Raw genomic sequence first — 14,163 nt, 5'->3', positions numbered from 1 at the left:
TTTTTTGTTTAAAGGCTTTGGGACCAGGGCAAACTAAGATGTCTCAAAATCAAGTAAGTATCAAGTAATTAAGTAGGATATCTCTTGTAACTATCCAAAAAAGTCTACGTAGCTAATAGATGATCAAGAATACATTATCTAAATCGCAACTAATAAATTGCACACAATTTTATGAATAGGACATAGATTCTCTACAAATTTATATTTTTGACAATTTTGCAAGTCAAAATTCAAAACAAAAAGTAATAAAGTATAAGTATATACTTATTACTTATACTTTATTACTTTTTGTTTTGAATTTTGACTTGCAAAATTGTCAAAAATATAAATTTGTAGAGAATCTATGTCCTATTCATAAAATTGTGTGCAATTTATTAGTTGAATAAATTCACAATTTTATGAATAGGACATAGATTCTCTACAAATTTATATTTTTGACAATTTTGCAAGTCAAAATTCAAAACAAAAAGTAATAAAGTATAAGTAATAAGTATAAGTATAAGAAATAAGTATCACGCGTAAGCATATTCTTATAATAATTATTTCTAGTTTAGTTAAAAATAATTGTTTTAAAGAGAGATTCTGTAACACTGCTTCACTGCATTCTGTTTCAAGTCAAGCCTAGCTGATTTATAAATACTAATTTGCTGCCCGTGCTTTGCAAGTTGATGAGAATGTAAAAGATAAGGCGGTCCTTTAATGCTACTGTAAAAACTGTTGAAACACACCCTAATTGATTATGATTATAGGAAGCAAATCTCAATTGTACCATACTGTTTATTTTTTATATATTTTCACCCCACGCTGTAAACAAAACATTGGAATTGCTTCTGTTTGCTTCGAGTTTCTGTTAATATTTCGTTCTTATTTCATCACTAGCATGTTAATGTTTTAACATTTTTAAATAAATGTTTGCCTTTATATTTTAGCGTGTTTTAATTTACTAAGGGATTCTGTACATCTACGGACGAATATATTCTTTTTTACAGTATACGTAGATTTTCTCTGCGATGCACACGAGCTGAGAAAAAAAGTTTCAAAGATACACGCTTGCCCCAATATTTAGATATCCACTAATTCAAATTGAATGTTAGTAATAAAGGTTATGAACATACTACTATGTAAAGAATATTTGATATATCAACACCCTTGTTGTTGAACTTAGTTCTAACTTTTGTTAGTACAAGCTAGAACTTGTTCAATTTATAACTTTTGTTTGTTCTAAGGTTAGAACAAACAAAAGTTAGAACTAAGATCATATATAAGTTTTTTGAACTATTTTGTTGCTAATTGTGGACAGCAATGCCAACTAATTGTTGTAGGACAGCCCTATAATGATCAAAAACAGAAATGGTGAAACAGTCAGATAGGAGACCCTCCCAAATGTAATATATCATAGTAAGAACTGATGTGTGAGATCGGATGTAGTTTAGAGGTGTTACCGTGGAGTTCAAAAAGGAAAAGTTTCCCATTAAACCCTTTGTGAGGCTATAAGTTGCAAGAAGGTTTTCAAGGAGTTTGTTCCATATGTGAAATAGAGTGAGTGGCTAAAAGTTTGTCAGGTAAGGACAATCATTATAGCCATACAGAGTGACTGGTTGATGTCTTTGTCCGTGTGTGTACAGAGCTAGAATCAAAATCAGTGGCTGATGTACTGAAATTTGATATCGTAAGCTCTTTATGTCTTAACTAATTTTATGAGTGGTTAAGAAAATATGTAAAACCATGTTAATACTTAGAATCTAACAATTATATATTATAGAAGCAACTCGGAGGATTCTGTAAACATGTGTGTTAAAATTTAAAGTCTAATGTGACAATATTCGTTCCACGATTTCAAAACATATGATCAAAGCTATTAGCATAGGATTCGGGCCAACAACGACATTTGTTTATGTTTATGATCCATACCGGTATGTTTCTAGTATTCTCGATTCGTTCTATATTTTATTGTTCTGTTTGAAATATGTAAAACACTGAACTGTCTAGGTTGAGCCGTGACTACATGCCACCGACGAGTGTCACGACTCATTTTTTGTTTCAAGATGTTTTTGTAAAGTATGTGTTTTAGAAATGTCGATGTTCTGTCACCGCCAGTGGACAGCTGTCCGCTATGCTTGGTGTCAACGAGACGATTTATAGGATACATGGCTGGTAATGAGGTAACATCGTTGTGATTGCCAACCTTGGTGAATCTTAATCAATGTGCTATACATTTTATTTTTATTTTGTCGTGTATTTCCGCAAGACAGATTTTTACTGGGGTCGTCAGAACATCAACATTTACAAAACACGTACTCTACAAAAACTTGAATCAAAAAATGAGTCGTGACACTCGTCGGTGGAATGTAGTCACGGCTCAACCTAGAGAGTTCAGTGTTTTACACATTTACTATAAGAAACTTGAAAGACTTGAAGAAAAAAATTAGTCATGACATTTAACATAGGTGGTACGTAGTCATTGATCTGAGTTAAGGCTAAGATAAAGAGTTTATTTTCGTATATTCTAAAACAAATAATCTTAACCTGGGTTTATTTGATCCAATATATCTGATTTTTAGACAAAACCTTTGGAAGGAGGGCAGACAGACGTTGGACATCCTATGATGGAGATCGACTGCGAATATGAGGTAATATACTGGTATATGAGAATCTCCCACAGTCGTGGACATAGACATTTTCTGTGTTCGTGTGGCCATTATCGTTGTTTTCCGCGATCGTCGCAATATTCTAATCGTCTTCCCCGGTTGTATGGACATCACTAGATATTGTCTACCTCGATCACGGCCTAATCCTGAATATCCCTGCAGTAACGGACAAATCATCGCCGTCCTCCACGATTACGACACAATCTCCCTCGGTCATTTAGACATCATCGGCCCCCTTGTTCACAGGAAATGTATGATAAGCACCCGCGGTATCAGGTGTGTCCCCCCGCGGTCGTGTTTACATTACTATCGTCTCCTGCGGTCACTTCAAACTCCTGATTATCTCTGCCGTAATGGAATAATCATCATCAATAATACTAAATTTAGAACGCTTAGAAAAAGACAAATTACTTCCTAAACTGCACTGCGATGACAAATAGGTTTGCAGACTTGTTTGTGCATATTATTCATTATATAGACCCTATATCGGGGTCGCCACATTTTTATCCCCCTGGAATTTTACCCCCGGGCAAATCTGACGTCACTAAGACGTAGTAACCTGAGCGCTCAAAAGTTTGTTCGCGGGCGGAATTTTACCCCCGCGGATTTGGAAGTATTATGAAAATAAACAGAGCGTGATTAATTAGATTAGCGATAAAAACCGAAATTTTACCCCCTGTCCATATAACTAGCGTTTAGACAACTGAAGATATACGGGACGGATTTTTATCCCCGGAATTTTACCTCCAGTTTTTTACCCCCCCAGGAATTTTACCCCCTGACGGATATATAAATTATTAAAAATGATTGATTTTCCTATTTCTGTTTTTATTTAATTGTAAACATTTTATTATTAATTAGCCAGAGTCACTGGCATGCTCATGCACTACAATAATATAATTGTAGTAGCCCGCAGCGAATGTGTTAATATTTTTTAGGCTACACCTATGTACTTTTTCGTCATATACGTAGTACCTCGTAACTTGAACAATTTGCATGTTCAGTGATGAAAAATTGAAAGTAAATACCAGGTAAATGGAATAGAAGGACTTTATGGGTTTCATACTATTAAGAATCTTTTACACTGTATTAACAAAGTAATTGTTTTTAGAGAATACATAGGATTTACAAGCTGACGTCTCAACTTCCTGAACAGTCTTCTATTATAGTTGAAGGGTCGATGAATGATAATGCTAAATGGTAAGATAAACTTTTCAGTATATTTATACACAAGTTCTATCATCAAATAAGCAATACTTAATTATTTGATCACTTTGTCCACAGGTGAAATATCATTATGGATTTTATAATATCATTATAAGATCAATTATAATTTTTAACAAATATAGTATAATTAACAAATTATTTGTTTTTAGACAAACCTGCATAAAAAATGAATTCAAACAAAATATCGTATACATTCTTTTCATTTGTAGTGGGCTTTAGTTAGTCTACATTCTGAAATTAACATTTTTATGTAAATTTTTTGACAAACTGTATAGATTTTCCTAGCCAACTTCGGCCAAAATGGTTACCATAATTTAAATTAGGCCTATTGCCACCTCTAATTTTTCAATCTTGTTTTCATGTAAAACTTGTATGCATGGTATTGGAGTTTAAACTTTTTATTTATGTTCGTGGTTTAATGTTGTTGTGGTGCAAGATAAATGAAGATTTTAAAGTCTTAATCAAGAAAATCCGAATTCACTAAGTTGTTCTGAATAAATAGGCATTAGCCAAACTAACCTCCAATCATTTCAGGTTTGAAGTGACCTTCTTGGTTGGAGAAATAAAAGAAGATTGCTATTATGACTTAGACAAATATCCTGAAATTGCATTACTGTTTCATCCAATGACTGGTAGCACTCGCATCAATATCTACACATACCGTAATCACCGCTCGAAATATAGGAAATACGATGGTTGGGGTTATTCTTACGGTTCAGTTGATGAAAAGTTTCCGTTCCGTCCAGGACAGCCGTTCTACATAGAATTCTACATCACCAAAGACCAGTTTCAGGTTAGTTTCGGATAAGTCTAAAATAGCTTTTAAAATCAGCAATTCATCTTTATCAAATTTAGAAAATCATTTTTCTGATACTTTAAATATACTAAATACTTTTTTAAATTCTCATCAGCTCTTGTTAAATTTAAGCAAAAGCAATGTTATGGTTTTTACAACAGGAAAAAGAAAACAAATTGTACAGCTTGAATTCAATTTCAAAATAATAAATTGGAAGAAATCACCACAACAAGGTTTTTAGGATTAATTGTAGACAAAAATCTTACATGGAATAAGCATGTTGACAAAAGGCAAAGCCCTCACTGACACACTCACTCACTCACTCATCACTAATTCTCCCACTTCCCATTTACCTAGGAGGCTGAAATTTGGCACATTGATTCTTTAGGCATTAAATAGGAAAACTAAGTTGTTTTTATTCTGATCGGACTCTCGGGCTCCGCCCCAGTAGCTCTGGAGTTTCCCATGTTAACCTTATGATTTTTCATATTTAAAAGGAATTAATGAATCTTAACAGCTGTTTCAATTAAACAAGTTGGTTCTGTTCTATGATGTTCAATAGCATTAAAGTTACAAGGATTACCAACAGGGTGCGGCACTATTATTATTTTTTTATTTATGACAAGAGCTAATTTGCAACTAAAAGGTGAGTGAGCGTAGCAAACGAACTTCAACCTGGAGGCGAGTTATCGTAGCGAACGAGCTAATATAAAGGCAAGTGAGCGCAGCGAACGAGCTCCAACCTAAAGGTGAGTGAGCGTAGCGAACGAACTTCAACCAGGACGTGATTGAGCCATGCGAACGAGATCATCTTGAAAATTAAGAAGTTAAACGGGGCAAAGCCCGCGGGTACAGCTAGTATCATATAATTTTCATATTTCCCTTGGGCTATACATTTACTTTTTGTTTTAAAAAAGATTTGTATTTATAAATTATTTAAGTTCAGTTATAATCGATTCACCCACAAATTTAATTATTGTATATGGACAATTGTTGCAATAATTGACGTGTCTTCTAAAATGTCCAACAACATTATTGTTTTATAGAAATTACAAGTGTTATGACTTTGTAATATATGTGATTTTAAAGCCATATTATTTTCATAGATGAAATCACAAACTTTGCACAGTTTCACCATCATTTGATGTATTAACTTGTAGTGGCGAATGAGGTTGCTTTTGTTGGAGATCGACACGGAGCAGTGTTGACATGACGGCTTCGTGTTAAGGAATGAGGTCTCGGGCTGATGTCACCTCTACATACAGGGTGAGTTTTAATTGTCCCCCCCCCCAACTTTTTTCTTCATTTTTTCAAATATCAATCCCAGACCACTTCCAAACAATGTTGGGTAGTAAGTACTTAATTTTGACAAGGTGGTCATTTCCGGCCGCCATCTTGGATCCGCCATATTGGATGCAAAATATTTTTTTTCAAATGTAAAGGTGGGGTTGTGACCCATTATTTTGAACTACATTTCTACCCTGATTACAATGCCGCAAACCTTTTTTAAAAATCTTGATTCCTTCCAAAGTTATGAGGGTTTTTTAAAACTTTATTTTTAACCCATTTTAACATCGTGCATTTACAAACTAAGACCACAATCTCAAAATAGTGCTAGATAAAGATAAGTATACACTACCAGTCATTGTCCACCTATTTTCACTTGGTTATTACAGATGTATTTTATTCGGCCGCCATTTTGAAATGTGATAAATTATTTTAAATATGAAGGGGGTGTTGTGACCCATCATTTCAGATTTTGTTTTAAGCTGAACTCAATTCCATGATCCGTTTTTCATCTTTATTTTTTTATTTTGAAATATTGATATTTTTAACAAAAAATTTGCAATATATCATAAATAAAGCTTGATAACAAAAAATGGATTGCGGCATTGAGTTTAGCCTAAAAAAGCAGTTCGAAATGATGGGTCACAACACACCCTTCATATTTAAAATAAATTATCACATTTCAAAATGGCGGATCCAAGATGGCGGCCGAAAAAATACATCTGTAATAACCAAGTGAAAATCGGTCGACAATGACTGGTAGTGTATACTTATCTTTATCTATCACTATTTTGAGATTATGGTCTTAGCTTGTAAATGCACAATGTTAAAATGGGTTAAAAATAAAGTTTTAAAAAACCCTCATAACTTTGGAAGGAATCAATATTTCTAAAAACGGTTTGCGGCATTGTAATCAAGGTAGAAATGTAGTTCGAAATAATGGGTCACAACCCCACCTTTATATTTGAAAAAAATATTTTGCATCCAATATGGCGGATCCAAGATGGCGGCCGGAAATGACCACCTTGTCAAAATTAAGTACTTACTACCCAACAATGTTTGGAAGTGGTCTGGGATTGATATTTGAAAAAATGTAGAAAAAAGTTGGGGGGGGGGACAATTAAAACTCACCCATAGACTTTTGGAAAATTAAAAAAATTTTTAACTAGAAATTATGAAATTTTATAATAGTAAAAAAATACTATAAATTAAGAAATTTTAACATAATTAAAGAAAATTTAACTAGAAATTACTTCAAGAAGATAAGGCTGTTCAATAAGGCTGTTACATATATATTGACGTTTACATATTGTTAATCAACTTATCTTATAAATAATTATGTGATCTAGTTTAAAAGGAATATGACCTTTCTGACATGACAGTAGCTGCTTAAAACGTATTTTCTCTTTGTACGATCTTTTACAGCCAAAATGTCGTGTTATTTTCAATAACGTTACCAAACCGCGCCAAAGTCCGTAATATAGGCTGGTGCAAATAATTTGTCAAGAGGGGTAACATTTTAGACAAAGTTTCTATGTTTGGATTTTATTAGACACGATAAGAGCAGATACTTCTTCATAAATATTTCATATTATGTGTTGAATAATATTGTAGGCAAAAGTGGTGAAAAGGCAGACACCAACCCGTACAATAGATATAAGATAGTTCAATAAGAAATAATTAAAGAATTGTTGTGATAAAAGGATTTTCCACGTTATATTGCAAAACATGACATGATAAAGAAGAAAATCAATTTTACAATCAGAAAATAACATTGCAAATACTTATTTGGTAGAATTCAGTAACTCCCAATAAATGTGTGTTGTTTGAAATACAATTTAAAAACGAACAGCTGTTTCATTAAAAAGTATTATTCACATGGCCAAAATGTAACAACTCTGTGGAGGGATCTTTAAAGGCTTCCGGGGCAGAGTCCTAAAGCTATGGTTCCACAGGATGCGGAATCTCCGCCGTGCGGTGCGATTTTTTTCCGCTGCGGAATTAAAACGACACTGTTTTAATGGAGTTTCCATGTGTGCGGTTCCACTGACTTGCGATTCCGCATCCCGAATTTTCGGTTCCGCATGGCGGAGAAATCATACTGGTCTGAGAGCAGTAGCAGTGCGGATTCCGCCAGCGGAGAAGAGCCATCAAATATTGTGACCGTGCAGTTTCATTATGTCTTATGCTGTAAAAAGAGTTATAGATGAACGATTATAAAGTAACACCTGTAATCGTAATGCCGATTTTCAACAAACTAACTGTTAAAATAAATTATTATAATACATTTAACATAAACTGTCGAAAATGGTAGACCTGACTAACAAATATCCTGAGATGTTTGGGTATCAAGTGTTAAACGGGACCTCGTGATTGAAACCCCTTAAGTTTTGTTAAATAAATAGCAAAAATAGGCCCCTTCACTGTCTCGATTCTTAAATATGTCACTTCGATCACTGTGACTTGACACGAACAAAGATAAAAGATCGACAACATCATCATCAATGTCATCATATAGCATCAAAGCCAAAAGGGCTTTCCTCTTTCTATCCATACTCGTCGCTAGTTTGGACAGAACTGAATCTCCGCAACGTTATTTTCGCAGTCTGTAGAACCACCCCTCTAGATATTTCGCTGCGTAATTTTCCGCTGCGAAAAATTACGCACCGCATGGCGGAGATTCCGCATCCTGTAGATCCATAGCTTAAGGGATTTTGATTAGTTTTTCTTTTGATAACTCATCTACAGACCAAGACCTTTCTTTGGACACCTCTACCAAGTTTCTACGCCCAGCCGTTCTCTCAAATAAGTGGGGACAAGGTTTCCAATTAAATATTTGGATTCCCCCATGTTAATCTTATGGGAGAAACTCCAACTTTGATGGCCTGTGGGGCAAAGCCCGAGGACTTGTATTACAGGAATTGGTGAAAGGGGGCGTCTACACAAAAAATACTTAATTTTGACACATTGTTTTTAAAAATCCGTCCATTATTAACGGAGGAGTAGTGTTTCGTAGGAATCGCCTACACTATTATATATAAGGATAATCTTTTCTCAACAGTAATAAGTGATGCTTTTGCTTTTGTACTGTATTTTGTAATTTGATAGTATTCCGTGGGTAAATGCCTTTATGAACACATGCTACAACTTACAAGTCTTTTGTTTACTTTTCCTTGTGTTATTTAATTCATCCAACATGGTTACTTAGCAACCCATAAATAATGTTAAAAAAATGTGACTTTCAATTTCATTTTTTTACGTAATTATATTTTTGAAGGCAGATCTAACTGCAGTAAACTCGTTTTAGGCCAGAAATAAACTATTTACAACATTTGAAGAAAATCGTCGGAGCCGTTTTCGAGATCTTTCTGCAAGCAAGCAAGCATACATACATACATACAAGCAAACGTTGCTCATATTAGAGTATAGGATTATATGTGGGAATAAATCTTAAATAAAATTAAAGTTTTTCTGTACATTGCTCAGAATTATATATTTTTTGGTTATTATTACGTTTTATAGATTAAAGAAGCCGAAACAGGTATAATATCAATTTCTGTCTGTTTGTCTATCTGTCACGGCCCAGAAGACATTTTACGCGGCCTTCTCCTGAAAACAAAGAGTACCTATGCAAATTAAAATCATTTTAATGTAGTCACTGGATTGGCAGGAGTGTCCTTAGCCATTGAAAAATTGGCCTCCTTACTTTGTAAATAAAATGACGGACGTCCAAAACCCAAATTGTGTGTGATTTTTGTCAAGTTTTCTCCCATTGTTTACCACATACATGAAATAACGAATAGCTGTTTGGATCAAGATTTTTTTTCTAGCTGTCACTGATATGTTGACATGAAATCTTTTTGACAAATACTGCAACCATTTACGATCACGTTTTGAAAGCAAAACCAAACCAAGTGTGGTTTAAAACGTTGTTCCTTACATAACAGATTTAATTAGTGCAATAATGTGTAACGGTAAATGAAATTAAATAACTAGGCATCCAAGTCAGGAACCGGAGATTCTTTGTATATCAAATTGTTCTTTAGTTTTGACAACCGGAAAAAGACCTTGAATCAATGTTGTACAACTTAAATGTTTTTATTATCGTCGCCAAAAGCTTACGAAAAAGGTTTCTACTCATTGATGGCACTTCAATGGCGGTTGTGTAAAGTGTAAAGGAAATAATCACAACTGCAGTGGCTGATTGTAACAGAGGTTTAAGGATTATGTTTAACTCGCTTTTCCAATGTCCCTACGTAGGCCTAACAAATTATTCACAACCAAATTTTGACGACGATCCTTGATACCGGTGCTTTTCCCTAAAATGCATGTCCTACCTACTTAGGAAATAAAATTACAAACGTTCAAGAACCCAACCAGTCCTTTTTTTCAGTGTTCCACGGAAAAGACAAGAGCACCTTTATTAATGAAAATGTCACTTGGTATAAAGTGTTCAATGGTGAGGTTTGAGGTAGTATTTAGACTACTTTTAACCAGTGTGGAAAGTAACTTTCAATTATACGCCTACCTCAAGGATATGCCTCATTGATCTATATAGCAATTTTTTAATCGTTGGATATAACGTGTACCGACACGATTCGGGTGACATTTAATTGTGCAGCTTTTTTTCTTTTTTTTTGCTCGAAACTGTCAGATATTGTATTTGCGAAGGTTTATCAAATGTCCTATAATTGTTTTGCCAGCATATAGTATATTTGGAAATATGCAATCCAACTGCAGATCTGAATATAATAAGCTTTTAACTGACTACAAGATCCCCGTGCGTAGAATGGGCGCACAGCAATAATATAGATATATACATGAATGGGTTGTCCAAAAAACATACTTTCTCATCTTAATACAGGCTTTTTGTTTGTTAACTTACTTCACTTACTATACATACCAGACTATACTTCCTATAAGTAAACTTTCTCTGGGCTCAAAACATTCAAAACTTTAACCACTTATCTTTTGTTGTTTGAATTCTTATGTAGATTATAGAAGGTAGCGAAATTTAATAGTTCCCACTTAATATTTAAGAGTTTCTAAAGCATTTATAATGCTATAGCCTTGTTTATTGGCTGGGTAGGTTAACAGTCAGTCCTGAGAAAGGGTAATATTATTTAGACTTTATAAACTGAACTCAGCTGTTCTTGGATTGTTGGGCCTTTTAAAACTAATCTTCCCCTGGTGTGTTTCTGTCAGGTGGCTGTGGATGGTCAGCACTACATCTCCTACTCTCATCAATTATCTTTTAAGGATATTAACAGGATTCAGGTTCGTGGACATATAACTCTGGCTAACGTCGACTTCCAGAACACCCCCAAGTACCCTTCCCCTCTGCCACAGGTGGGTGAATTTGCTGTGTGTAGATAATTGATGATATTCAAGCGTAAAGCCCAGAAATTGAAAAGTACCACTATCATTAATAACATAATCTATATATTGAAAAATCCTATTGAGTCAATGTCATTCATTTTAATATGTCAGTATAAAATAAAATTTAGAATACTGTAATCTTATTCAAAAAAATACCTTGTTTGGGAGACATTTTATTATCGCTTCTTTGTGTTTCACGAAAACTATTCAAGACATACAGTTTTATAAAGGCAAAATATATTTTAGAAAGAGCAATCAATAAAAATCTGGTTTGATTTTAAGATGGCAGGTATTATAATTTTTAAATCTTAAATTGCAAAGAAATTCTGTTTTTTTTTTTATTTGTAAAAAGGTGCCAGATTTTTGTCGGTTCGAAGATGTTGAACATTTTATTTGTACGATATAATTGAATTACTAAAAAATGTCTGCTTTTATGAAAAGGTGCCAGATACACTTTGATTAAGAATTTGAAATTTCCTGTAAAATGACACCAAGTTCAATAAGATCGAATAATGAATACCTGTCAAATCAAAGGGTTTAGGCACAAAAGAATGGATTTATTTTTCTGTTTGAAATATATATAATAACAAACTGTCTACGTTGAGCCATGATTACGTTCCACCGAAGAGTGTCGCGACTCATTTTTTCTTTCAAGTTGTTCGAATTATTAAGTACTACGTGTCTTGGAAATTTTGATCTTCAGTAGACAGCTTTACTTACCCGACGACCACCCTTCTGATTAGGAGTGAACCTCGCAACTGCAACCAAGCAAACAACATTGGAAGCGTGTTCCCAGATACGAGGGGTGGCTCACTCCTACCTAACAACAAGAAAACCATTGAGGAATTAAAATACAATCCATGGTTTGAGAAGAATAGCCATAATAAAAAAAATCATCAATCCTTGTTATCAATCATTTGCCAAAATAATAAGCCGTATTAAAATAAATCACTTTAAATATAAAACATATCGCTCAAATACAATATAGTACATATACAATAAAAAAGAGATCATCTATGAGAGAGGGAATGTAGGACTAACTTTACATAAAAATAGAGTCAATAAAAAATACTTATGTTCAGTATTTAAAAGGCCAGCTGATCAAATGTTTGAGAGAGAGAAAGAGCATATTAAAAAATCCCCACATGGCCACAACAATTCAACAATCCAATTTATAAAAAATGAAAACATTCTGGTTTCAAGTGCAATTTTCTCTCTCGTAATATCGTTTCTTTGTGTAACATCGTTCATTTCTCTCTCCTTTTATTTTGACTTGCTTCATTTACCTTTTCCTTTTGTGTGCATTTAATAAACCCTTTTTAATTTGACTCTAAATTCTGTGTACCGTGAGAACATTGGACATTCACCAAGCATATTTTCTCGACTAGACAACATTCGACCAGATCTTCTTTCAAGACTTTTAGAACTTTTATACATAATTTGCCTCTAGGATTGATCTATTGACATAAAATGAGGTTACTAACCTGTCGTCAATCAATCCTCTATTGTCTTGGATGACTAGTTTCGGGGTTAAAACCCCATTTTCAAATCTCTTCAGTCTTCAAAAGTCAAACATATTTTCTTGCATAAGCCGACTTTTAGAACGTCATAGTGGTAACATAACTATACTTCAGTGTTAAAAATTAAACCAAAAGTCCATAATTATTTTCTGTTGTTATCAAGATTAAATTAATAACCCATATACAGTCAAGTTTTATTATAGGAAAAAAGCCTTTTGAATACTCTACAACTTATATTTATATTACTTGGCTCCTTAACTTTATCCATCGTTGAAAAGCGGAACACAACAAAAATAAAATTTCATGTATAGCATCGATTAAGATTGGCCAGTGTTGACAATTACAACGATGTTTACTTATTACCAGCCATAGAACCTCTAATTGCCTCCTTGACAGGCAGGAGCTCGAATTCGCCTAATCTAGCGGACATCTGTCCACTATGGGGGCGTTAGAACATCGACCGTTTTAAAACACGTACTATACAAAAACTTGAACAACTTGAAAGAAAAATGAGTCATGACACTTCTCTGTGGAACGTAGTCACGGCTAAATGTTTAGAATAAGAAAAAGAGTTTATGTACTTTCAAAAACAATTCATCCTAACCTGGTTTTAATTTGTTGCTTTTTAGACCAAACCTGCGGAAGAATGGCAGACGGACTTTTTACATCCCATGTTGGAGATCGACCGCGTGTTACAGGTAATATACTGTTCATCTCCTACAGTCGTGGAGACATCTTATAATACGGTGCAATTAGACCTAAACCGGGACATCCAAAAAAAAAGTTTCAAACCAGCGCCAAATTGTTGAATACACTTCCCTCAATATGTAAAAAAAGTTACACTGATTTGAGTGTCGGGTTTGGGGGGAAGGGGGTAAAAATGGGGTGAAAATAGGACTTTTTTACTTTTTTGCAAATACCTCAAAAACGGTGAGTTTTTCTTAAAATACAATGAATTACAAAAATAATCTACATTAAATTGTGAACAAAATGATACCATACAATACCTATCTACAATGAACGGTTCAGGAGATATTGAGGGGTAAATGTGATTTTTACTTAAAATTCTAAAAAAAAATTTTTTAAATGGAGAAAACCCATGGACACCCATAAAAAAAGTTTCTATTGAGTGCCAAATTGTTCAATATACCTCCCTTAATATGTGTAAAAAAGTTACACTGATTTGAGTGTCGGATTTGGGAAGTAGGGTTTAAAGAAAATGGGGTGAAAATAGGACTTTTTTACTTTTTTGCAAATACCTAAAAACGGCGAGTTTTTCTTAAAATACAATGAATTACAAAAATAA

The 14,163-nt window shown here is 33.8% G+C and overlaps 1 protein-coding gene across 7 annotated transcripts in view; it reads left to right on the top strand.

Moving 5' to 3' along the window:
- The first annotated feature begins 14 nt into the window (after positions 1–14).
- LOC129005765 (uncharacterized) overlaps positions 15–14,163 on the top strand; it is a 53,946-nt gene continuing 39,797 nt past the window's right edge. For all 7 annotated transcript variants that reach the window (XM_054434775.1, XM_054434773.1, XM_054434772.1 and 4 more), the window contains exons 1-6: positions 15–53; positions 2,562–2,630; positions 3,760–3,848; positions 4,410–4,668; positions 11,164–11,307; positions 13,487–13,555. In XM_054434775.1, coding sequence (XP_054290750.1) covers positions 39–53; positions 2,562–2,630; positions 3,760–3,848; positions 4,410–4,668; positions 11,164–11,307; positions 13,487–13,555 — 645 coding nt within the window. In that variant the 5' untranslated portion in view covers positions 15–38. The remainder of the gene's footprint in view (positions 54–2,561; positions 2,631–3,759; positions 3,849–4,409; positions 4,669–11,163; positions 11,308–13,486; positions 13,556–14,163) is intronic.

The sequence above is a fragment of the Macrosteles quadrilineatus genome, unplaced genomic scaffold (genome assembly GCF_028750875.1).
Source record: "Macrosteles quadrilineatus isolate MER2022 unplaced genomic scaffold, UCM_ALF_1.0 Scaffold_32__1_contigs__length_1466915, whole genome shotgun sequence".
Classification (NCBI taxonomy): Eukaryota; Metazoa; Arthropoda; class Insecta; order Hemiptera; family Cicadellidae; genus Macrosteles; species Macrosteles quadrilineatus.
The sequence above is the reverse complement of the archived record's forward strand: the minus strand, read 5'-3'. Positions and strand labels throughout refer to the sequence as shown.